Source organism: Apostichopus japonicus, chromosome 17, assembly GCF_037975245.1.
Source record: "Apostichopus japonicus isolate 1M-3 chromosome 17, ASM3797524v1, whole genome shotgun sequence".
Classification (NCBI taxonomy): Eukaryota; Metazoa; Echinodermata; class Holothuroidea; order Aspidochirotida; family Stichopodidae; genus Apostichopus; species Apostichopus japonicus.
This window is the reverse complement of record NC_092577.1, coordinates 13,701,070-13,727,506: the sequence shown is the minus strand read 5'-3', so window position 1 is coordinate 13,727,506 and position 26,437 is coordinate 13,701,070. Positions and strand designations below refer to the sequence as shown.

Here is a 26,437-nt window from a genome sequence, read left to right as displayed (position 1 = left end):
AATTTCTACGAACCCCTTTTGAGTCGCGCCACATTGTTTTGCCTACCGTCGATAAAGACGAATATTGATTGTATCTACAATTGAACGACTTCACACACACACACAAACCAGATAAATATATATATATATATATATATATATATATATATATATATATATATATATATATATATATTTATATACATATATATATATATATATATATGTGTGTGTGTGTATATATATATATATATATATATATATATATATGCATATATATATATATATATATATATATATATATATATATATATATATATAGTGTGTGTGTGGACATACCAATCAGCTTCCATAGCCTAGTGGTTATAGGGTGTCCGTATATAACGCGGGAGGCCCGGGTTCGATTCCCAGTGGAGGCTGGAAGTTTATATATATTTATATATAGTTAATGTAGTGAACTACTTACCACCGACTATCCAGGTGTTCGTGTAGAATGTAATGCTACTCGTCTCTGTAGTTTCACCATATCGGTGTTGGAGGTCGTTTGTTGGGTCTCCGTCGATGTTACCGCATAAACCCTGCGCGCTATTCTCTATCAACGAGATATCCAAGGCTACGATACTGATATAGTTGTCACAATCATACAACAGACTCAGTCCGTAGTGTCCTAGTTCCACGACGATGTAATTATTCATTGGTATTATCACAATACCCAAAGTGCTATCATAGAACGGTAAAGTAAGCATTTCGCCGGCTCGGAAAGCACCTCCGCCTTCACTCTCTGGTAGAAGATAGATCGGGTCGATGGTCTCAAAGAGAAAATCGAATTTAACTTTTCTGGTACAGTCGCCCGTTTCCGGCCTGCTACAATTCACATCATTAATAGTATTGATAGAGAACAGGTCATCTATTTTGATCAGTATGACCTCACATGTCCCGTCAGAGATATACGTCAGACCATCAAACGTGCGATAATTTCTCTGGGACCAGATCTGACAATGGGGATACACTGTTATTGTAGAAGAAAAAAAGTGAAGAAAATAAATATATAGAAGCAACAAATTCTTTAGTGCATATTACCATTATTTAATTTATGAAAGAAATGTGAAGAAATTATTGAAATAGAGCAACGACAAATAATCAGTTATTTTTACACAGTTGATTGTTATTTATCTTGGATGAATACCATCTATACCTCTGTCATAACTTGTCTTTAAAAGATAAGTTTTCAGAGATACAAAGTACACACATTACAGTGACATGCACGCACATGATTTCAATAGTGGGCAGAACTTGCCCCAATTTAACTCAATGGGTTTAGTTATGCCGAATATCTTCATTTTCAATGACCATACCTGAAATGTTACATCCCTAACGGAATGTAAAAACTCCCCAACTGAATAAAAATGTTTTTGAATAAGTAGGTAGGGTCACCCGCCCACCCCCGCCCCGCCTCCCAAGTATACCAAAAACAAAATCGTGTCCCACAAACTTCAGTTTAAGTCTAAAACATGGAATATAACGCTTAGCATGTGTATGAACTCACGCGTTGCTGTCGAAACCTCTAGGAAAATTAAACGCTTAGCATATGTATGTACACACGCGTAGCTGTCGAAACCTCTAGGAAGAGTATACGCTTAGCATATATGCACTCACGCATAGCTGTCGAAAGGAACTTGATACGCTTAGCATATGTATGTACTTACGAATAGCTGTCGAAACCTCTACGAACAGTATACGCTTATATAGCATATGTATGTACTCACGCATAGCTGTCGAAACCTCTAAGTCCGCTTGCCTCCTGTAAATGTTGTGTGGGTTATTAGCACTGCGAGAAACTCCTGTAGGATGAGAATAGAAATGCATCTTAAATATTGAACCTCTCAAGATAAATTAAAAAAAAAAACCTTCCCAACCTTAAAATTGATTGATAGCCAAAATGAACTCAATTGGAAATTGATGTAGAGGTAGGATTCATTTTCAAAACCCTGACGTCATAAAGTGACTCACCCTATACCTTAAAATTCCCCCTATAACCACACCCTTTGTCCTCAGTTGTGTATATAACCCTAACAAAAAGCCCTTTCTGTGAAAACAGCAAAGTTTACCTGGGTGCATTTAATATGTGGTTTCGGTAAATATTATGATCTCTGGAAGTTGAAATGCTTCACTGACCACTAGAAATGAAAATGTAAAAGCTACTGCCATCCTCCACTCCCCCTCCCCCAGCCCCCCCCCCTCCCCGCCGCCTCCCCTTGCCGTTGCATTGTCGTCAGAAACAGATGGCCGAGAGCATAGTTTGACACACAAAGGAGCCCTGCGGTGTATCACCTCTATGAGGCACCGAAAAGCGTTACATAACAAACTATAAACTATAAGTTTTTAGAAGAAAAAATATATTGCTAAAAAAAATAAGAAATGTTTTGCAAGAGTAAAAGAAAATCAATTAAAAACAGAAAAAATCGAGAAATAGATATTTAGACCAAAAGGAGAAAAGTTGATTGTATTAGTTAGTAAAACCAGTGTGATGCACATGTAATTCACGGGTACACCCAGTTATTTGAAGTTATTCATAGTTGGAATCTATATATATATATATATATATACATATGTGTTTCACACACAATAAATAGCTTACAGGATCCCAGGTACCGTTTCAAAGGTAAAAATGATCGACATCGCCACTCGTTTAGTACAGTATATGAATATACATACTGTGAATCGACCGGCATTTAATAGGTTCAAAATAAACCAATGATTTTTAAATTGTTCCTTTCTTTGTTTGCATTCTGTCAGTAAGTAAACAGTGCAATCAATATAAGACTACAGTTGAAGGGGTTTAGAAGAATATACACGTTTAAAGTCGAAGGTTTCAAGTAGGCTGAAATCACAGCATATATATATACAGTCTACGTGAAGAAGTACATGTTATACAGAAAATATATTATATTCAACAAAATTTGCCTACAAATGATCCAATGAATGTGTTTGTTTTCTCTACTTAAATCATATTATATTTGAATACACTTTGAAATATCATTATCACCACGATATAAAGTAATATTTCTTCGAATATTCTTAATAAGGGTTACTCAAGTGTTGTTGTCAAATATCTGAATGTCAGGTATTTCAATGCTAAGATCATGTGTTGATGCAAGGGGACTGGGGCTGAGAGCGGATCAGTCGTTTGGTAGTTTGGTTTTCGTGCCCAGGTTCTTTCCTGGGTGACTTTTTCTTAAAAAGTAGATCATGTGTTGCATCTGTTCCCTTTCGAGGGGAATGGTGATGCACATGCCCGGCAATGATCACACTGTCACAGTCCCGATTCAAGGGGACTGGGGTTGAGAGCGGATCAGTCGTTTGGTAGTTTGGTTTTCGTGCCCAGGTTCTTTCCTGGGCGACTTTTCCTTAAAAAAAATATATATACCTACATGTGCTACAAGTTGTAAAATCCTACTTGTGTTGTAATGTACTACAATCAAAAGGTTCCACTGTATGCCAAGACTAAATTGGAAATAAAAAAGGATGCAGAAGATGGGAATGGCAAAAGAAGATCGCGGAAAGAGAGGAAATCCTCAGATAGAATACTTCCAGTGGACCCCCTCACTCCACCCACTACTCCCCCACCTCTCCCCACCTCTCCCCCAAATAAGAAAGAAAGAGATGAACAGAAACCAGGCAGAGCAAAGCAAAGCAAAACAAATTGATTGTTACTTGCAATGCAATTTCTTAATTGTAAAATTAAAAAAACGAAAGCTGGACGAAAAACGACCACAATTTTGTTACATTGGTTTTAGAGTACACTAACTTGTCGTGTGTATTAGACAGCTAATACATTTTGCTTTTGTTAGAGAATTAAAAGATACTTAGGGACAGATGTACACATCAGGCGACACCCCCCCCCCCCCACTCCCTCACTCCCCAATTTTCATCTTGGCCAACAAAAATTACAACAGTTGAAACTGTGCAGTAAAACTTCTAACTGTTGGAAGTTTTGTCAACTTATGCGAAAGAAAGGGAAAAGAAATTTACATTACTCTAGGTTTCTCAAATTTAACTGGAGCCGTCTGATATAAATTATCGAAATAAGGTAAACATCCTAAATTATAAGTGTTTTTGAATCAGTTTCGATCGTCTTATTTGAAAAGATACCCTTAAGTTCCTTAAATCCTATACCAATCCACAATTAATTTTACACTAAAAGATTCATCCAAAATAAACATTCATAGCAAGTCACTACAGGAAGTCAGCTAATGATATGAAATGGAGAAGGGGTGAGGTGGGGGGGGGGGGGGTCGGTAGAGACGCTTCCGCCCTCCTGAAATCCATCCGTTGAAATTCAACCTACGCACCCCCCCCCCTCCTTCACCCATGCATAATCATATTGCTACATACCTGCATGGAGACATATCATGTCTGTTTCGATGTACGGTACTTGTTTTAAGTTACCATATACTAATGATCATGAGTTCATGTATTTTCTTGTACTTTAATTAAGTACCGGAGGGGAAGGGAGGGATAGGGGAGGTGAGAGGTTGGTTACTCAACAGTACGTAGCAACTAAGCGAGCTCTGTTATTAACATCCATAAAATGCATTTGGGGGGGTGGGGAGGTTGGAGGCGGGAGGGCGGAGTTATTATAATTTCTAAGAAATGTTGAACATTAACATATTCCAGGACAGAAGAGCCGAAGTCCTCATCGCCTTAGCTATTCGAAAGAATTTCTTGAAAACTTGACATAGGCTAGCTACAGAAACATTACTAGCGCTCAAAACTCTCTCATTTGTTACACTTTTACATATCACCATCATTTTCAATATTGTCCATTTAAAAGAAAGAAACCGTGTTATCAAAAATGTGATAATGCAACAAAAAATCACTTAAACTTTGCTAATGTAAATATTCACCATTTATACTGATATAATGATTTCGTAAATAAGAATTTCCAATGAAATCAGAATTATGTAGCAACGATCACTATGTCAAGCTATATCTCCCCCTCAACCCCCCCCCCCCCCTCCAAACCACTCCTTCCCTCCCTTATATATGTTTTCATCTCCGTCAGTATCGCCTATATACAACGTAACATAACTGCCTAATTCCGCCACGTGGCTTGGTGAATACCAACAATAACAACAGTGGAATTGAAAGAGGATAATGAAAACATTTTGTATTTGCGGTATATACTTTAAATTTCTGTAATAGCCCTCTTAGTTTAATATCATGTTTGTATTTTGCTTTTATTTTCATCATATTAAAAGCAGCCAAAATTATTATTATCTGGTGTATCATCATCAAGTTAAAACTAAGGCTTACAAGTGTGTTTGTGTCGTTTCGGTCGCTCTGATAATGCAAAAGGGTAATGTTAAAGAGCTAACGTTGCTGCATAAAAAAGTCTTACCTATAGTTATAACCGCCAACGCATTAAGATGTAATGCCTTGCCGCCCACATATATACCCATATATAAACGCGACTTAGAGTTTCAATAGGTTATAGTTGGTATAAAGTAAACGCCATGAAATGTCAAAGCTAAGAATTATCTTAAGGTAAACATGTTACACTCCAAAGCAATGCATACTTTGGCATTTGCGGTTCATGCTCTTTGCGGCGCGTTCCTGTGTATATACCCCGTTAAATAGTCTTTGACTTAGCGATATTGCAGACACAGACATAGTGCAGGCAGGCATCACAATTTAGTTCTAGTTTCGGTCTGAAAAAAGGGAAAAGGGCACAGTGTTGCCTTAGTCCCATTATTTCATTCTAAACTGATGGATGATGTTGTATAATTAGCTTTATACTCCAAAAATTGATGAAGTTAGCGGGAAGGACGTATACGTAACAGTAAGAAGATACATCTCAGGTCGCAGGGTACGGAACCTCTCTCACCCCCACACCCACCCCTTACCCCATACCTCAACCGCGTACACTCGCATCGCCCTATAGTTTCCTATAGTTTCCCTGACTAAATCTTTTGGGTCACGATGTCATATCGTGTGATGTTTTCATAACGTTGGAGAAAGTTGAAATAGTATCGTACCTTCTCATATAACGTACAAACCCTCATATATTACTAACAAATCCAAGTTCTGCTATTGTTTCAATATATTTTTTTTTTACGATCCACGATCCTTTAGTTTCCAAGAATTGTTTGTACTTCATTTGCACTTGCATTGCAATAGGCCTACACACGTCAAATAGTCCATTTGTAGGGTATACCATGCTATGAACTTTAACCTAAGGTTATGCACTGTAATAACTTTGAACGTAACCATGGTAATATCAGACAGTGCACTGTAATAGCTTTGAACGTAACCAAGGTAATATCAGACAGTGCACTGTAATAACTTTGAACGTAACCATGGGAATATCAGACAATGCACTGTAAAAACTTTGAACGTAACCAAGGTAATATCAGACAGTGCACTGTAATAACTTTGAACGTAAGCATGGGAATATCAGACAATGCACTGTAAAACTTTGAACGTAACTAAGGTAATAACAGACGGTGCACTGTAATAACTTTGAACGTAACCATGGGAATATCAGACAATGCACTGTAAAACTTTGAACGTAACCAAGGTAATATCAGACAGTGCACTGTAATAACTTTGAACGTAACCATGGGAATATCAGACAATGCACTGTAAAACTTTGAACGTAACTAAGGTAATAACAGACGGTGCACTGTAATAACTTTGAACGTAACAAGGTAATATCAGACAATGCACTGTAATAACTTTGAACGTAACCAAGGGAACATCAGGCTATGCATTTAAAAATTTGAACCCAACCACAAATTACAAATACTAGCTCTAGCTCTCGCTAACCTCGGTGATCTCATACTCACCACCCCCCCACCCCCCCCCCCACTTGCCCCACACACATGTAAATTACGCGTAATATGGATCTAATAAAAAATGGTTCACACTATTATCATGCATGTGCATAACTTAACTAATACATTGAACGCTGAATAAACAATACACATATTGATAAGTTAAAGCCAAGTTTTATCATAGACAATAACTAACAACCAATGAAAAGCAGCCGAATCCTAGAGATTCAAACACTCCTATCATGCCCTGACAAATGCAACCGGCTATTTCAGAGAGACGCTTTAGAGTAATAAAAAATGTTATTAGCGTGGTAGTAATTTAATATTGAAGTTCCAACCAGCGGGTTAACGATTAACTTAGGGGTTGGGGTGGGCTGACAACAAAAAATCAAATACAAGTTCAAAGATAGAATAAAAACCCATGCAAAAAAGAAGAATCGAAACACAAAATGCGGCTATCTAAAGAGGATGTTAAGCCAAACTCTCATTTTCTTCCTTGTTATACCCTTTATCAACACAGAAATTATTCACAAAACACTGTTTTTGTTACTAAACCGAAATACGCTACGATAATTGTAACCACCATGTCTATGGGTTACTCGTCGGACAGTGTCAAAAGGTTGTTGCTACCACCTGGTTTATGACTTCTATTACCATCAATCCCAATCCATTAGTTGCTCAAACGCCACCCCTCGCCATCCCTGCCGATAAGTCTATGAGTTACCCAATCCACCCTTCTTCATTAGATTTCTACCATCTTGCCTATAACTAAAATTATTACCTATTCCTATGAGTTAGTTTAAGCCCACCACACTGGACCCTTCCCACCCGTACCACAGCTCCCACCCCACTCCCATCACTCTCTCCGGTACCACAACTCTCACCCGTACCCCTACTACCACCAGTAACATCGGTACCCCACCCATAATACCACTCCCATCTGTACCCCACTCCCATTGGTACCCTACCCATATCACCCTCCCTATACTTGTACCCAACACCTACTACAGGAAATGAAGAAAAGACAAAAGTTTGTTTTACAATTAGGTCAAGTACAATAGCAAAAAAACAGAAAACTGATGTCAAGCATCGACACGTGCATCTTTAACAAAGATAATCGCAGTTGGGAAATCATGTAATGTATAAATGTAACCGTGCACTGATTACTTACTTGAAGTTGAAGGACTGTGGCCTTCAACCACAGGTTTAGATTCTGTGTGTACGTAATGAGCGATAACAAAATTAGGATAATTAGGATGTAAATGATCTCACCGAACCGAAACCAAGATTCATATTTCATATAATACAGACCATTGAGGAATTATTACGACTTATGCAGAGATTAAATAGTGACAAATCGGTCTAAACATAGCGCCCGACTTCTTCATCCATTTTGTCTCAATTTAGCAGTCTAAAATATGAATATATAATTTAAAAGGATAATTAAAGGAAGTGAAATATGTCATACATTTAGAGACAAGTTCGATTTTGTTGGACTATATCACATGTAAGAAATATACTCGTTTCCTAAAATTTTCCTTAAAACTGAGAGTAACTGATTGAATCCGTACATCGAGGTATAAGCCCAGTGTTTTAAAAATGTTTCATAATTTCGAAATTCTGTCTGTTAATTGCCTCTAACTGGAACAACAAACCCAAACATGTACGTATGTTTTGAGACACTTGTTTCACAAACGGACGCAATTGAATAATTTTCTAATAAATTTGACCAGGCCGAAAGTCCTGCCCGATCGCTACTTCTAGTTGGTGTTGGCAAATTCAAAGACAAAATTAAGGGACGGGGATAGGGGCAGAAAGCCAAGATGATTAGACATATATTTTAATGGACTTTAAATATCATAATATACGTATGTTTTATGTTTATATGTAAATATCCTGATGTGGGATGGGGTGAGGAGAAAATCAAATATCGAGGTTTCTATAACCGGTTCACAGAGTTTACTGGTAAACCGAATTACAGTCAAACGAAGTAACCTGTTAAACGAATAATAGTCAAAACTGAACAGGTTAACTCTAATTTTAGCGATTTTTTTTTTGTGGACGAATTTGGCCCCTTCTGTCACCCATGCTTATCTCATATTCTGACGGGCTATTGTTTGTTTTGTACCGAAATAATCCAGGATTTTGCTACCAAATCAATTCTTCTATTGGAATTGACTATTTTCATATTGTATCTTATTGTGAACGTATTGAAACAAAGATGAAATTTTTGACTTACTTCCGCCAGTGTAGTGGCTGGAATCATCTCGGTAATACCAGAAGGGATGGCTGCAAGAAAAGCAAATAAAAACAAATAATATTGCTAATGATTTATCAATGTTTATTCAAAAGAATAAATTAATAGATAGATCAAAAACTAATTAAAATTATGCATGACTCTTAAAAATGTCTTTTAAACATTGATTTTCTGATGACTGTTTACAGTATTTAGCGTGAGGTTCCCGCAATACCGATTATCCACTGAAAATTCATTCATTTTTTGGTGATAAACATATCAAGGACGGTTGCTTTATAACTTAACAAAGTTTCAGACTTTAATTTGAGTCATACGCAATCATTATTGATGAAATTACACACCAAACTATCTACGTTGCTTAACCAAAAGAAGGAAAAGAAAAAAAAAGGAAGAAATATCCCGTTTGGGCTTATTTTTTGGTCTTGAATCTCTTCTGAAAGTATTCGATTAGGTTGTTCATGTCTGGCCTTTAACAGTGGACAAACATAAACTGAATTACATATATAAGTTAGATAACATTATCATGTTGTAAACAGGTCAATTAACGTGATTAGAACGTCAAGTGCATCGAACAATGTATGTTATCTTTCAACGAGTATGTAGAGCCAAAGGGTAAAATAGATTCAATGATAACTATTCATACTAGATACTAACCACGCGAATGTTCAAATAAAGTGTGTTAGGCTATATGCCAAACAATATTAGACAATTTTAAGGATTTCTGCGTTGGTCATTTGTGCAAAGTATTGTAATTTATTTAATAATTTCAAAGACTTTGTTTTTTTAAATATATATATACACCCTGTGAAATTTCTGTCTAATTTTACATCGTATTTCCGTTAAGTCTAGGGAAGGTTGTTAAATTCACCTTATTATGTTTGCTTGTCAATCAAACGTAAAACATACAGTAAGTTCAACCGTCAGTTGAACTCCGAATTAAATCGTCCGTTTGAGCTATCGAAAAAAAGTCTAATCTAACTTTGAAACAATATCTGAAATACAGACCAGCCTATAATAGCCTCTTTTGGGAAGTGAGGGGAGGGGCATGGGGGGTGTATGATTTGTTGGTCCTTTACAAATTGAAACTGTGAATATGTTTCTAATAACGTTTAACTTCAGGTAAACTTTATTAAAGCATATATTTAACTGAACTCCGAGCTGAATATACCGTTTGGTTTAGTGCTTGTTAACCTCATGTGGGACCCTACGGCAACATATGCTTGTTATATGTGTGTGTTGCCGAGAAGTGTTCACAGAGCTAGGCCACTTGACCTTGAAGGTCCCGGAGATAGGCCCCTTGACCTCCAGGGCCCATTGGCCCCGAGTGCCCCATGGTCTTAAAGTCTCAATGTGTGTTGCTTTCGGAAAGCAAACTTCCGAAGCAGATTCAGATGTTTCTTATTCTAAATGCACTCTGACCAGGTGGGTTTAATGGAGAATAGCTGTCGCAATCGAAGAGGCCCTTATGGCGCGAACGATTTACCGTAAAATCACTGCGCCCGCTCATATCAGCATGTTCATTATACAATGTAACCTATATATATACTCGTATCGTTCAATTTTTTAACCCAATTCTACGGAGGAAACGTCTGAAAACACATGTTTATTTATTGCATGGAAGGAAATGACACAATGTTGCAAGCAAAATCGGTCATACCAAAAGAAATGTACTATTCAAGAGAAGAAACCTAACACAGGCTAGCCACGAAAGTGAAAGCAGTCCTAGGCCTAACGGTCGTACACAAAACAGAGAAAATTGATTGGCGCATGATCTGTTGGGCGCGGCTTGAAAATGATTGATGGAAGTTTGTAGAATCTACAAACTCGTTGAAAAATCTGGCGAATTTTATTCAGCTCAAAATTTTTAACGACAGATAACTCACTAAAATTAATGATTATTAATGTGAAAAATTGCATAGAACGGTGTTATTTTCACTGAGCTATTAGGGCAGTAAGCTGATAAGGTCGAAGTTCAAATTTGGCAAGCACACATTGAGACTTTAAGGTACCCTTTACATTGGCCCCTATAATTACTTGGATTAGTCTGCACTGGTTAGGACATTCAAAACGCGTGTAATATCACCGACAAACTAGTCTGAATGTCATTAATAGACCATTCCATTTTTCTATTAGGTAAAAAATTATGAAACATTTCCGTTGAACCTTTAAAACAAAACAATTACGAAATGGATATTGCTTGCCAAAGTATTTTTCGGATGGGGCTGTCTGTCCGGTTAGAATTCGTTGTATGCTAAATGTTATATGATAGTTGTAACATGAGTCTGGACAAAACGTGTTTGAACTTTTTTTGCTGGTATATAGAGAGACTGCGCTATACAACAGGGAGGGGTGCTTGAACAAAACCAAGCGTTAAAAAATAATAATAACGAGAGAACGACTGTAGGGTTAAACCTAGTTTTTCATACCAGCAATTTCCAAAGTCGATCTTCCTGCTTTTGTTGATCAGTTACAAAACAATTGCAAAAAAAAAATAAGCTGGTTAGAGATAGGCTATCATATTTACCCATGAGACATTACTCTTTGGAGAATTTTCATAAAAAAATACTGTATGCATATCTCAGCTGTGTGTGCATGCATACTTGGACTGTCGTTTGTTAAGGACTGTTTCCGGTAGGTCATGAATGAGACAACATTTTGCTACGGCAAGAGACATCAGTTTACACCCAATTACCTGCAAATATACTAGACACGTTTTATCGTCGAATGCTTTCCGCACTTGAATCATTGATTATATAGCACTTGATTAATTTCAAGGGTCAGTAGATGTGAACGTGCAAAACAGCAGTGAGCATCGCACTCATCTTTTGCGATGTAACTACTGGCCCCTTTACGTTTACTATGTGTACACATAGCATAAAAAAAAGCCGAACTCGTCTTAAGATCCATTTCCTGGCGATAAATGGGTTTTTATCGAATGAGACCGGGCGCCTGATTTTTTTCCAAGGACACATAAGGGTTTCAGGTTTTTCAGGAATTTACAAATTCGTTTGAAATCAGAGTTAGGGTTTAGAAAGTGGGTTAGGGATTCAAACTCTACGAAAATGAAGGATTGTCGTTCATAATATGGGGTCAAAACTAGAAAAAAAGATTCAGAACATGTTTTTTGAAAAAGAGTCACATGTTTGGAGTCCAGGGATTTGATTGGCCGATGCCCTTATTCGTCCTAGGAAAAAAAATTACGCGACCGGGGCGTGATCCTTGTTACACGGTATGCACATTACTGTAGCCCCTGCATGGTGACTGGCACCTCTAGCAAAGCAGCGGCTATAAATGGATCGCCACCAATAAGAAATGGATTACCCAGTCGAGTCGGTGTATTACTAAACCAAGCGAACCTTACATTTACCAATAAATTATTGTTACTATTTGTCTTTCAGATAACCTCAAAGCAACTATTCAAGATCACTTCAAATCAACTTCAAATCAACTGTAGAATCAGGATAACGTAACCTACCAAATTAAGGGTCGCTTCTTGATAAATGTTATGTTAACGTGAATACACCAATGAAACACACAAGGGAAAAAAGGTTGATTTTCCCACTTAAGTATGTTTTTGCACGTGCTTATCGATGTTGCTATGTATTTTACACCTTTCAACTTTCACCTCTTAAATGTGAACAGGTCTTATCTTTGAGTGGCTGATAATATCGCCCCTTTAAAGAGAAGGGATTCTAAACTGATAGTAGCCAATTTTTCGTACCTACGTATAACTATATACTTAACTTTAAAGTAACTTTTACCAAACTGCCAGCCAATAGGGACGGAGAGAGAGCGAGGACCCGAGAACATATATGGAATGGGGGGCCGGGGAGGAGGGGGAAGGGGTGGGGGGCAGGATTCAGGAACCAATGTTTACTGTTGTTTTAATATTGCTGCCTGTGGCAGCATAACTTCTACGTGGCAGTGATTTCTGTGATATTACTGGGGAAGGATGCCACCCCCCAGACATACACCGCCCGTGTAGGGGGGGGGGGCCTTGAAGAGCACGTATACGCATCCTTCATTTATCAATTGATCGTTATCTCTAATAATATACCACAGGTAAACTTAGGTCAGTTCATTTGAACGGTTTTATAAAAGAAGAAACAAAAACATTTCGCTACATTTAGAAATATTGATATTTGTCTCATGGTATTGTTTATATGCTCACATGTTATGAGTTTCATGATTGTAATTTCTACCGAAATGTGCCCCACCAACAGGAAATCTGAAAGCAGAACAGCATAGTCTTCCACTCTTGTCACAGAACAACATACTATTTCATTCTCCTCACAGAACAACATACTATTTCATTCTCCTCACAGAACAACATGCTATTTCATTCTCCTCACAGAACAACATGCTATTTCATTCTCCTCACAGTCAACATACTATTTCATTCTCCTCACAAATCAACACAATATTCCATTCTATTGTCCTCACAGAACAACATACTATTTCATTCTCCTCACAAATCAACACAATATTCCATTCTATTGTCCTCACAGAACAACATACTATTTCATTCTCCTCACATCAAAACATACTATTTCATTCTCCATATAATAAACATCCACGTCTTTTCACTTTGTCCTAGAAATGTTATTCATAATTGTCAAAGTAACCTAACAACAGGTACAGTATCATCTAGTTAAGGATCGTAAAATAGTTTGAACCCTCTTAATAAAAATTGCCATAATATATTACTCGAGACTGGGCACGAATGCATCCAACTAGTCTTGGGGAAGTATTTTCCCCGAACAACAACTTTTGTCTAGCAATTTATTATGTTTTTGAAATAAACTTTGCAAAAATCCCGTAACCCTATACCTGTTATTAGGCAAAACGTGACTCAAAATTAGCTCTGACAAATTCCTTGCCCAAGATTACCACGAGATGATTCCAATATTTTGCTTTAATACAGAGGATCTTTAAGCATAATTGAATGTTTTAAAGCTTGCGAATATTTTGCACATCAGAGTTTAATCTGATGTGTTCGTTTATCTTCCAATACTAATACCTTTATCTTTATAATCATGTTTTAAGTATTAACACGTTATTTTTAAACAAAATGCTTATCTGTGAAAGACAAATTGATTTAAGGTGTTATATGAATCATTCAACAATGACGCAGTGGTATTGCCTTGCCATGTTTATGTTCAAGGGCGTAGGAACCGGGGGGGCTGGGGGCGCCAGCCCCCCCAGTGAAAAATGTGGAGGGGCGGAAGTATCATTCCGCCCCCCCCCCCGCTCCGCAAGTCAGAAAACCCCTTTTTCATTTCCAAATGAGAAAAAAAATCTCATTTGGAGCACCAAATTGCATCTAAGGCCAGGTGAAAATACAAAATTAAGTTTACAAAATGGAGTGGGTGTTGAAGTGTGCTATATTGCACCAAATTGCATCTGAGGCCACCTGGAAATGCAAAAAATTCCAAAGGGGAGGGGGACACCCCTCCCCTTAGACCCCTCCCCAGGCCGGCCATCAGTCTTCAGCCCCCCACTCAAAAGTACCTTCCTACGCCACTGTTTATGTTTGTTTGTTCCAACTCTTTCTCTATTATTTCTTAACTTTATTTAGCCTTGAATTATCACATATCTTCGAGAAATGTTATACAGAATCTTGTATTATTCTCACTCGCTAGTTATTGTATGTCTATTAACCAAGAACCAATCTCCCTTTTCTCACTCGCCTTATCAATCAATACTGTTGATTCCTGAATCAGAGTTTTGATTTAAAATACGATTTTCTCTTTAAAAAAAAACTAATAATTTTATTACTTAACCGAATACGGTTTTTCTTTATTACGAAACAAAGATAAATTAAGAAAAATAAATGAGAGAAGTTTGTTTAGTGAATTCATAGCTAAATTGGTGAGATTTGCTTTACGCCCACCATCGTTCTTACGCCCACCATCCTCCTTACGCCCACCACCCTCCTTACGCCCGACTACTTTGCCCTTCCGTTCGATGCAAAATATGAATTATAAAGATATATGTTAATGAATATAATATGCTATGATAGGAATAAAGTTATTCAAATATGCAACTATCAATATTTATATTGAAAAATTGAATTATATAGAAACCTACTTCAAGACGGGTTAATCATAATTATCTATTTGGGGCATTTTGGAATAAAATATCAGTGGAGGACATATGAATTACCAATAAAATAATGTTGAAACATGATTTTCCGAAATAAAGATCAAGCCAATGTCAAACCCTATAAAAAACTTTTTTTATTTTTTTACTTATTTTTCTATCAAATTCCACTATTTTGACTGTAAAGGAGCACAAATTATAAGAAATTTAAACGTAAAAAAGAGAAATCAAATAAAACAAACAACATATTATTCTGTTGTCATGGGAACAAGCTGTGTAGCTAATCTTCCCCGAAAGATAGTATTTGCTTTATATACAGTCTCATCCATAAAAACCATGTGTAAATATACATTATTTTATTTATCCTATATATGTATGATCATTATTTTCTTATTGTTATTATTTTCATTTAAACGCACCCTTTCATACAATACATCCTTCTGTTCAACAATGTGTTATTTTTGCTCTTATATGTAAATAATACACTGTAAACAAATGATTAATTAAAGTCAGCAAATTTAGTTTTCATCTGTTAATGACAATTCTTCAAATAGAGAAAACAAAATAAAAATCTCAGCGCACCTGTCGCCGGATGGCACTCCCTTGTATATCGAGATCAGTCATCGTACATAAGGTTATGATTTTTTTATTATATTCAATTCCATATTAGTTATTTCTGCCTAATTTACACAATACACACGTCATTCGTGACGTCACGAAGGATACGGTTTTAACAAATGAAGTTCCGATCACTATTATCGGAGATATCGTAAAGATGCCGTATAACGTTATAAATAAAACAAATCCATTAATGTGAAAGGGGTGAAATGGGTTGGTTTAAGGGATTTGTGGAAAACTGGAAAGCTCTTCATGACGGCGACAATTGTGTAAGTATAGCACAAGTTTCAAAATATCGACAAAAAAACCCAATTTTGCATATCGGTTACTATGACGTCGTAAAAAGATAAACATATCAGCCAGGGTTTACAATCTATAGACCTAGTAATTTGCAATTTTTTATCAATTACTTTTATTCCGTATGAAAATTGGTGGACAAATATTAGTATGATATTAATAGTTTATTAATCTCAACAGCTTAGATTAAAAATTAATGAGTTTTTTCCAGAAAAATTAAGCGTCTCATTCCTAACCACTAAACGAATCCAACCAAACAATAGCAAACAAATTGTATCAAGAGAATAAGCACATTTTGAGCTAAATTGCGAAAGATTACTCCATTCGTCATCGTGTTATGAACAAAATATAACTAAATTTCAAGAAAACAAAAACTATAACGTGGCGATATAATACACTATTAGGACGGGGATTTCACCTAACAATGCAGAACGATTTACATCACTCTTATGAAGCAATCGGCTTTAATCTCCGGCATATCACTATTTAGATAGCAATTGATGACAATTAGAACAGGTGCCATTGTTTTCCATCAAACGAAAGTCAAATAACGGTTAATATTTTCTACCTTGAGATTCTAAATTTTGTTCACCCAGACAATTTTATCCTTTATTTGAATCAAGCTGAATATTTTTTTTAAAGAAAGTCGCTTAACCCTATCAGTCCCGGTAGCACTAATATACGTTATAATGTGTTGTTCATATATTCTATTATTATATTAAGTAATTTTTAATCTTAAATTGTGTATGGTGATTAAAATTACCATGTAAACACCAACTTTAACCCTACAAAGCCCCATTATTCACCCATTTAGAGCTACCATTATCTCTAGAGCTATATAAAACTGTAGGAAACTTGTTCCGCAAGATATTCTCTTTGATTTTTACTGCCCTGCAATTTTGCCAAACCAGTGCAGAGACACTGAACGAGACACGGTACATTAGAATATGTTTTCATTTCTCTAAGTTTAGACATAATTTCAGAAAATATGAAGCGTATTCTTTCTAGTTGAAACATACAAGCGCCATGTGACAAATGTTTCCCTTTTCGCTTTTTCATGGTTTCTTATGTAGGTACTAAATGTCATATGAAACTGTAAATATGTATAAAATATTCCACTTTTCATGGCGCGGAAAACCTTAATTGAAATGTCATCAAATTTAAGACTGAATATAAATAGATATTTGGGTGTCCTTAAATTGTCTCAAAATTGCTCCCTTACAGCTAAAATTGTCATGTACGACGTTTATTGGCTGATCATAGAATCTGTGGGTTTTAGGAGGCGTCATGTAAAGTTACACCCCCCTGCCCACCCCTGCATATACCAACGATACAAATTAAACAAACTTGTTGGTAGATTCAAAACAGAAGAAGACACTTGTGTTGTTTAACACCTTAAAGATAAGATTTTATATTCAATACTTAAATAATCCTTAAATAAGCATTTCTTCTTTATTCGAAACTTTTAATCACAAATCCTAGATGTATATCTGATCATGTAAATTTACGTCCAATGCAATACATATTTATTGTTGTTGTTACTCGATCAAAGAAATCGGGAAAATATTCAGTGACGTGCGCAAAGGGTGTCAGTGGTCCAACCCCCCCCCCATTCATTCCCTCCCCCACCATCGTCAGTCGAGGATTTTGTACATTCAGTCGAGGTAGCAAAAGACCACTACTCCGGGCCCAGGACTCCTAATAGGGCGCAGATCGAAGCGGGTGTGAAGGTGTACACCCCCCCCCCCTCCCTTTCACAACCTCACACAACAATTCAAAATTAACTATTAGCCCATTGTGCATTTAGAACACCTCATATAGAGTCTGAATATGCCCAAGAATGCACTATTTCACGTCTAAAAACTCCTTTCTTTTAACGGCTGGTTGAGAAACGACACACCCCGCCTAAATGGGAGGCGACATGACGGACCCCAGGACCGCACCCCTTCCATTATGAAACCATGTATCCGCTATACTGGCTGCTATGCCTCTACTGTAATAATTTATAAATCCTGTGCATGCCACAATAGCTCGTTTTGATATGAACGGCTATACGATATTTTACATCCTGGGTAGAATTTAAGATATAAATGAACATATAAGTTATGATATGTACTCATCTCTAATAAATAACAAACTAATAACAAATAACCAAAGTTAGTACTACATGATTTCCTGTCGATAACAAACTTGGGTAACATAAAGGTCGTTTTTGTAAACCTTGTGATATTTAGAAAGTCAACTTTTATGGTCGTTTTTTCTTCTTCTTTCGTTTCTGTTTTGGTTCTAGTCTAAACTTGCACGGAAGTTTACATATCCTCTTGAGAGACCTTTCATAACTTTTATATTTTAACTTGTATGTATGAGTGTGTGTATGTGTGCGAGTGTGTGTTTTGCGTCTGTGTGTTTTAGGATCGTCACGCCCTGCAGTTTAACTGGTGGGTATATTTGATTCATTTTGTGATATTCATCTACAGATTTGCCTACTTGATGCTATTTACAATCTGTCTAAATTTGTATGAATTATCATTTATAGATAAGACGATTAATCACATGAAGCAACGTCTCAGTGACTAAAGTGTTTATTCCTACCGGTTTAAGTACCATGCATGCTGACAACGCATGTCAGAATTAGAGACAACCGTTACATAGTTTATGTTGAATACATTAATTGCAGTTTTACTATGTTTCTTTTGCAATTATTGACCAATGCATTGATTTGCAAACGTTTCCGTCGCTGAACTAGAGCGCTATACTAATTTATACTACGTTCATTATTGCCACAAGTACGTGGATTTCCAGTTACCACTTTACATCTGTATTCGAATTGTTTCAAATTGTAAGCCTACTAATGGTGTTAATGCGAATCACAGCATAAAATGAACTGCAAACTGGTATTCTTTGCTTTCTAAAATTTCGGACAACCGTTACATAGTTTATGTTGAATACATTTATTGCAGGTTTTACTATGTTTCTTTTTCAATTATTGACCAATACATTGATTTGCAAACGTTTCCGTCGCTGAACTAGAGCGCTATACTAATTCATACTACGTTCATTATTGCCACAAGTACGTGGATTTCCAGTTACCACTTAACTACAACTGTATTCAAATTGTTCCAAATTGTAAGCCTACTAATGGTGTTAATGCGAATCACAGCATAAAATGAACTGCAAACTGGTATTCTTTGCTTTCTAAAATTTCATATTTTACAGATTATCTAACTAGTGTTGGTTTTTTTTTCTATCCAGTTACCGATGAAGTTTTTACTAGATATCCATTTTTTTTTTTCAACAAAAGAGCACATATTTTTTTAGTGAGTTTTACAGCTTTCATTTTTCAACAACAGGGTGCTTTTTTACTTAGAATATTGAAACTTTCAGTAACAAGGGGAACAACAGATAAATAAGTTAAGAGTACATTTGACTGATGAAATTGAAAAAAAAGGTAAATTATTTTATCAAATATATGGGGCACTTGTTATTTATAGAAATGGTCACTTCTGGGTTCTTTTGTTTGTTTTACAAAACTTGGATGGCAAGTGGCACCGCGCCCCTCTCGTCTCCGCCCCTGCTCTTGTGTATTACCCTAGCCTAGTGTGCCACCGCGCCCCTCTCTTCGCCGCCCCTGCTATTGGGTATTACCCTAGCCTAGTGTGCCACCGCGCCCCTCTCTTCGCCGCCCCTGCTTTGGGTATTACCCTAGCCTAGTGTGCCACCGCGCCCCTCTCTTCGCCGTCACTGCTCTTGGGTATTACCGCAGCCTAGTGTGCCACCGCGCCCCTCATTCGCCGCCCTGCTCTTGGGTATTACTCTAGCCTAGTGTGCCACCGCGCCCCTCTCTTCGCCGCACCTGCCCTAGCCAAATCTGCATAAATATAACTCACTACGATATTTCATCTATAGCAATTAACTCGCTGGGGCAACCGTTTCAAATTTGGAGGGCCATAAAGGGCCGGGCAAACAGTAAAAAAAAAAGATATTCTGTCTGTAAAACCAACCTCAACCCCCCCCCCCCTTCTCACATAATACCTTAAATTTCCGTTCCTCGAATTTTTGAATGAAAACAAACATTGAATTACAGATTCGTCAGAAATGTAAATTATGTCTGCTGACAAGCTATTTTGACAGTAAACCGCTATTAAAAACTCGTAAAATACTTACAAGTATTCAAAACCTAACCTGAAAACCAGGAAGCGGAAAATGCGCCCAAAACGCGAGGTATTGTTTGGAGATTTCATTTGATATTTTCATTTTTTTTTTAATTAATTAATTTATTTGCAAACTTCCAGGAAGTCCGGGGCCAGTAACAAGACAGCTCGCGGGCCTGATTTGGCAAAAAAATAAAACCAGTGTCAACAGTAAACGTAATGGGTATCTGGTTAAGAATAAAGATTTAAGATATATCGGGTGTGGATCTCGGGGGTGGGGGGTACACCTCCCTCCCCTCACCTCCTTTTCTTCAATCCCACAGGAAAATGAATAGCAGTTATTGGCACATGTGTCTTGCATGTAGACCTAATTTACAGCCTAAGTGTGCATAACAAATGCACTATTTTTCGGGGTTGGGTTGGGGTGGTGGATAGTACTTACCGAGCCCCCACCCCACCCCCTCTAACATAGGAGAGTCGACCTCAGTGACCCAGGAAAACACATTCTCCCTATAGTTTCATTGGTCAGCGTTTTTCTATATGCTTCATGCGATTATCACTCCTTTTATATCCGGGTCTATGGTTATATCACTTCTTTCCTGTGGTACTTTCAATTAAATGTATGGTTAGAGAGCTTGTGAGTTTAGAATCGCTTTTGTATGTCTGAGCAATCAGGTGACCGACTTGATTGTGTGTTCTAATGCTCTGTTACAGTGGGGCATACTGCCAGATCTGATGAGGCAGCCTCCCGGGGAGGGGTCAGCAACTCCTCTGTTGTTAGGTTCTTCTTTTAATGTTCACGTTGTTTACTTCCTTGAAGAAAACAATCTCGTCTTTCCCTATAGTTGTTCCTTCTATTCATTGACATGCCCCTCTGTTCTTTACCCCTGGTAGTCTTAATAATCCCTATCTCTAAAGCTCGAAAGGCTCAGGCATTCCACCTCACTACCCCCCCCCTCCCCTCCCCTCCCTCCCCTCCCCCGTCCTCCGCCTATCATGCATTCGTTCAGTGGGATCTCTTCCTTAGCCAACGAAATGTCACACTATATAAATCTTATATACATGAAAGTTTGTCATATGCGTACAGTGTGTCTAACCACATCAATTCAAACCTGTACATACATATTTCGCCCAATAAACGTAGGCCTACATATCGCTCTGATTGCATTCAAAATGTAATCAAAGTTATTTTGCTAAATAAGATTAGGTTTCACTAGTAAAGATATCTCTAACTTGATACTTTTAGTGTATGTTACGTTCGTTGTTTGTCTGGTCTTGTGTGCCCGTTATCAAGTTATACTATTTATTTCATATTACATGGGTACGTATTGTGAGTTATATATCACCGGTTACGTGTTATACTGGGCTGGCTTTGAAAAACGTTGTCATTGCAATGGCTGTTCGTTTACTATATACATTCTAAGTTAGAGCTGCAATTGTTTCTATTTTACATCCTCAGAATTCACAATTTTTTTTTACCAAAACCTACCGTGTGCTGCTCGAAATCATGTTTATCAATCTATAACATTCCTTGAATGTATTTTGTTCTTCATTAATGATCTGCCAAACTAATGATTAAATTCAACATTAGCTAAAAGTCATTAAACATATACTAATTCATATTATCATTAAATCCGATTACCAAATCGAAATTTTGTCATATTTTCATAAAATATTCAGGAAAGTACAAAATTCATCCGAATAAAAGCACAACATATATACGCAGTCAGTGCATGATGTCTCGAACACTATAAAGCGACGTCACAGAACCGAAAACAAAACATTGCTTGTAAATTCCTAAGAACGTGGAGTATGGTTCTTGCATTTACTTTAAGGCCTATGTTCATGACAACCTGTTAGGAGAATAATTGCCGGCTGACCTTTACGCATGCGCATGCTTTGAAGTAACTAGTCAGTGCCGCGTTTCCGCCCGTGTTTGTCAACGCGCGCGTAGCCTTATCTCGAATACGCGTATAACAGAATTACCGAGAAAGCGTTATGGAGTTTTGACGTCGCGTCATAGAATTCATATGATTCTCAACCATGGCAATATAACGCATATGTAGAGTTTTGAGTAAAAAGTGCTCATTTTTGTGTGTAAACGAAAGCATTGGCTTAGCTATGAGGAAGAGGGGTCTATAAGTCCCAAAATAGTTGTTTATCCCCCTACCCCCCCCCCCACCACCCCACCCAAAAATATGTTAGATATTTTGTTTAAAGCAAAAGGGTTTCTGCCTGCTCCTGCCATTAAAATATGGAAGTCTTTGAAAGTGTGATGTATTACAAAATCAAACCTTCTTTACATTATCTTATTTACTCACTTCAGTTTGTTAACATTATCTAGTTTATCGATTTGCGGCGAAGTTTACAAACCCCTTTAAATGCGGTATAACAGAACATTTTATTTGAACAGTTATATCTCTTTGATGTGTTTATGATAACTTTAAGAAACACAAGATGAATTTGGTTTACGGTTAAATTTTGAAGATTGATTGAGTAGCAAGTAAACATTAACATAAAGAGTTTAAAGCGCGCAATTTTCTCTCAAGCGGCGGGTCCTTTAACCGCAGCATTTGTATCACTTTCTGATATTTTTTTCTCTATATTGTGATAATTATATTTTCATATTTTCAAGGGGACTTTATATAGGTAAGATCTTTAGCAATGCGGCCCCCTCAGATTGGATACAACATTACACTGGCCTGTTAGATTTTTCTTTTTGTACTCAGCCCCACATATGTATAGATTTAAATAATTCCTTATTCCATTTCGTGAAATTAAGTCGGGGTTTATTTTCTCGACAAAAATACATCTATTTCTCATTTTATACGGCCCCAGGTTAGCAGAGAGCTGAAAATAATAGACCTGACCCTTGGTATTTAATGATGTAGATATTGTTTTGTTTATAAAAGAGATAAAAAGATAAATCGGGTGATGTAAGAAATAGAACGAAATACATGCTGGAATATTCTGTAGACCCATACGTCATATTTGAAATAAATATTTAAAATAGCTTATTATTAATTCAATTTAATACATATAGGTATATATATATATACGAGAATCAAGAATCGTTCAATGTTAAACTACGGTCTATAAATGTTTGATTCACTCTTAATTGATTGAATGTAATTAATGATTTACTTCAATCTTAAATAAATTATAATACAGGTGAAACAATACCACGTTAATTATTAATTAAACCTGTAAGAGATAAATATTGTTTATATACTGCATATAATACAAATATGCAAAGTTCGGTACGCCTTCAAATTGTCTCGAAGAAAAGTTTAAAAAGTGCTTTTAAATCCGTTTTTTGGGGGAGGGTAATACATGAAATATGGATATTTATTTAAACGGTACTTTTAAATCTTGACCCATCTGCTGCAATACTCTACTATAGAGGAATATTCCAGTGGCTTAAGTTGATTGCTTAACAAATAAAAAAGCTGAACATTTTCTCCGGCTATTAATGTGTTCAGTTGCCATGTAGAAGTCTTACACACCGTGTAAACATGGAACAAAACTGTCTTTGTGCTTTCATTTTTTTTTTTTAATAAAAAATGCATGATTCCAATGTTTGAAAAGGTGAAACGATGTTAATGTGAAACAATTTTGACTAATAAAAAATTGTATTTTACGGTTCGTATATCTTTGGGAAGCAGTATCCATTAATTAATTTTTCACTAATTGCCATTATCGCGAACAAAGTATTGTACTCATTACTTTTTTTAATTAATTTAAAATTATGTTATGACTAATACTATGTATAGGCGTGGTCCAAAATGTCAAGATATTTGCAAATAATATCGATCAAATGAAGCGAAGATATAACATTAAATCATATCCAATGTAAGAGATTAATATAAGAAAAAGCATATTCCTAATTTTCATATGCAAATGAGGTGATGGGTACATCGCATGGTCATGCACGCGAATCTTCAAAATGGTTCCCGAAGGTTAAACGATAGTCTAAAGTACTGTTTATATAGTTGTATTACAGATAGAAATTTCAGTTTATTTATATTTACTATATTTATGAATTTTCAATTTTTCAATTATTCGAGAGAAAGGGTTACTTTCTTCAGTTTCAAGCAAATGAGCTTTCATCTATTGGAATTGAGTTTGTACATACCAAAATAACTGCTTACTTTGATGTTTTCCTCCGTGGAAGTGTTATAGCTGCCTCATACCGACGCACTATGAAACGGGATGGGGTGTGGGTGGGGTGTGGGTGGGGTGTGGGTGGGGATGGGAAGGGGATGGAGAGAACTGTAACTATATCCTACCAACATAAGACCGAACCAGGAAGATTTTTAGAGAACAACAAAATTGAAGAAATTTGGACGAGCTTGCATTGCAGACTGAACATTGGAAGCAATGATCGATAATGCACCGAAAGTGGGAATATCAGAAATAAACAACTAAATTATTTATAACTCAAAGGCCTATCTATTTATCTCAATATATAGCCTATATATATATAGATATATATGTTTAAAAAGACAAAACCACACTTATATTGGTTAATATTTTATCTTCACGGATTACATAAAGAAGACAAAAAGATACTTAGAATGACAAAGATAGAGAAATAACTACTATTACAAGGCTAGGAATGCAAAAACAATAAAAAAAAAATGATATCATAAATTCATCATTCTTACTCTGAATTATAGAATCCATGGATAAAATCCGCCGTCAGGAGTATAGTCCCAGCTATGAGCAGGGACCTCATTACACCTCCGAGCACCCCCATATTAGAGAGAGCTACCCGATGTATCCTACGATCGCAGTACTGGTAGTACGGCTTCCTTTTGTTTTTAAGCTTGGTTTGATGTTCCGGGGGCTCCAGTAAACTGAAATCACGAAGAAATCAATATTTTTGACAAAAAGCCTTTCACCTTTCGCGGAGCCCTTGGCATAAATGATCATGTATTCTGTACATGTGGGTATATAAACTAATCAAGCCGGCTTCAAACCACACGCCCTTCCTACCAGTCGATACGATGGATTCACCAATGCTGAGGCTAGACTACGCGTGGTACGGCAAAATATGATTTTTTTGGCTTAAAGGTGAACGGTTGCGCAAATCTAAACTTTGCTCCTAGCAAACAAACCAATTGGGGTAGATTTGTCAACATAGGGTGGTTGCCCCGCAGGGAGTGTGCTTAGTGACTGAAAGGTTAAGGAATTCATTGAAAGAGGGTGCTCGACGTGGGTAGAAGGAGTTACAATACCTTCAAATGAGAAAAGATAAGTGATTTTTTACGTCACTTTTGGGATGCATGGTACCTAATTAACCAACCATTAAAAAGAGAAAAAACAGGTGCTTAGGTAAATAAACGTCAGGATATAAAGACTGTACTATAAGCTGGTTAAACAATAATTAAAACTGAAATTTCATGAATGTAAATATAGTTTAATTGCACATTATGGTGAAATATTATAACCTTCGCCAGATTTAAATACAATACAAGGTCTTTTATTATTTTTATTTTTTTTTTGGCTTCTGAAAATATCACTCCTCACTATCAAAGGATTTTCAATTAACATACAAAATTCCATTCGCCCACCTCCCCCCCCCCCAAACCCCACCCTCCTTTTTCTCTTCGTTCTTTTCGTTTCGGTAAGTGAGAAGTAAGCTCTTTCGTCATCAAAACATGACAACTCATTTCCAATTCAAGATCGGCTTAGGACCTCGAGACAATATCAAATGCACATACCCCCCCCCCACCCACACCCTCAACAAAAAGTAGGTAATTACTTCATTCTCATCCCCATCGCTATATACTTCGTCATCGTCATCATCATCAACATCAGTTATTAGGTTTCATCTTTAGTATTCAGATTTCATTGGAGCAGTGGCGTGTGGCAAAAGAGGGGGACGGGGGATAACCACTCCCCCCCCCCACCCTATACAACTAGTATCTCCATAGTATATATTTTGTATATAACAAGGTACCAATTACCGCATTGTTAGTATAGACATCCTTGCTCAGCGTATCAGAACTGTATTTACATGCTGTATTTGTTTTGATTGTGCTATTAGTTTGGTCTAAAGGAATCGAATCGTTATATAGTTCTCTTTATGTATACACTAGAGTGGTTTGACATTTAAATGTTTTTCTTTTTGGGACTCTCAGAAAGCACGAAGTAGACATGCGGGGGTTCTATAAGTACCTTTGTACCTTCTT

At 36.7% G+C, this 26,437-nt stretch overlaps 1 protein-coding gene across 1 annotated transcript in view; it reads right to left on the bottom strand.

Moving 5' to 3' along the window:
* The window catches only part of LOC139984635 (von Willebrand factor-like), a 55,621-nt gene extending 30,361 nt beyond the window's left edge, over positions 1-25,260 (bottom strand). Inside the window, exons 1-5 of the mRNA XM_071998606.1 lie at positions 24,908-25,260; positions 9,055-9,104; positions 7,987-8,028; positions 1,746-1,820; positions 446-988 (exon numbers count right to left, since the gene is read on the bottom strand). Coding sequence (XP_071854707.1) covers positions 446-988; positions 1,746-1,820; positions 7,987-8,028; positions 9,055-9,104; positions 24,908-24,999 — 802 coding nt within the window. The 5' untranslated portion in view covers positions 25,000-25,260. The remainder of the gene's footprint in view (positions 1-445; positions 989-1,745; positions 1,821-7,986; positions 8,029-9,054; positions 9,105-24,907) is intronic.
* Between the last annotated feature and the right edge of the window lie 1,177 nt (positions 25,261-26,437).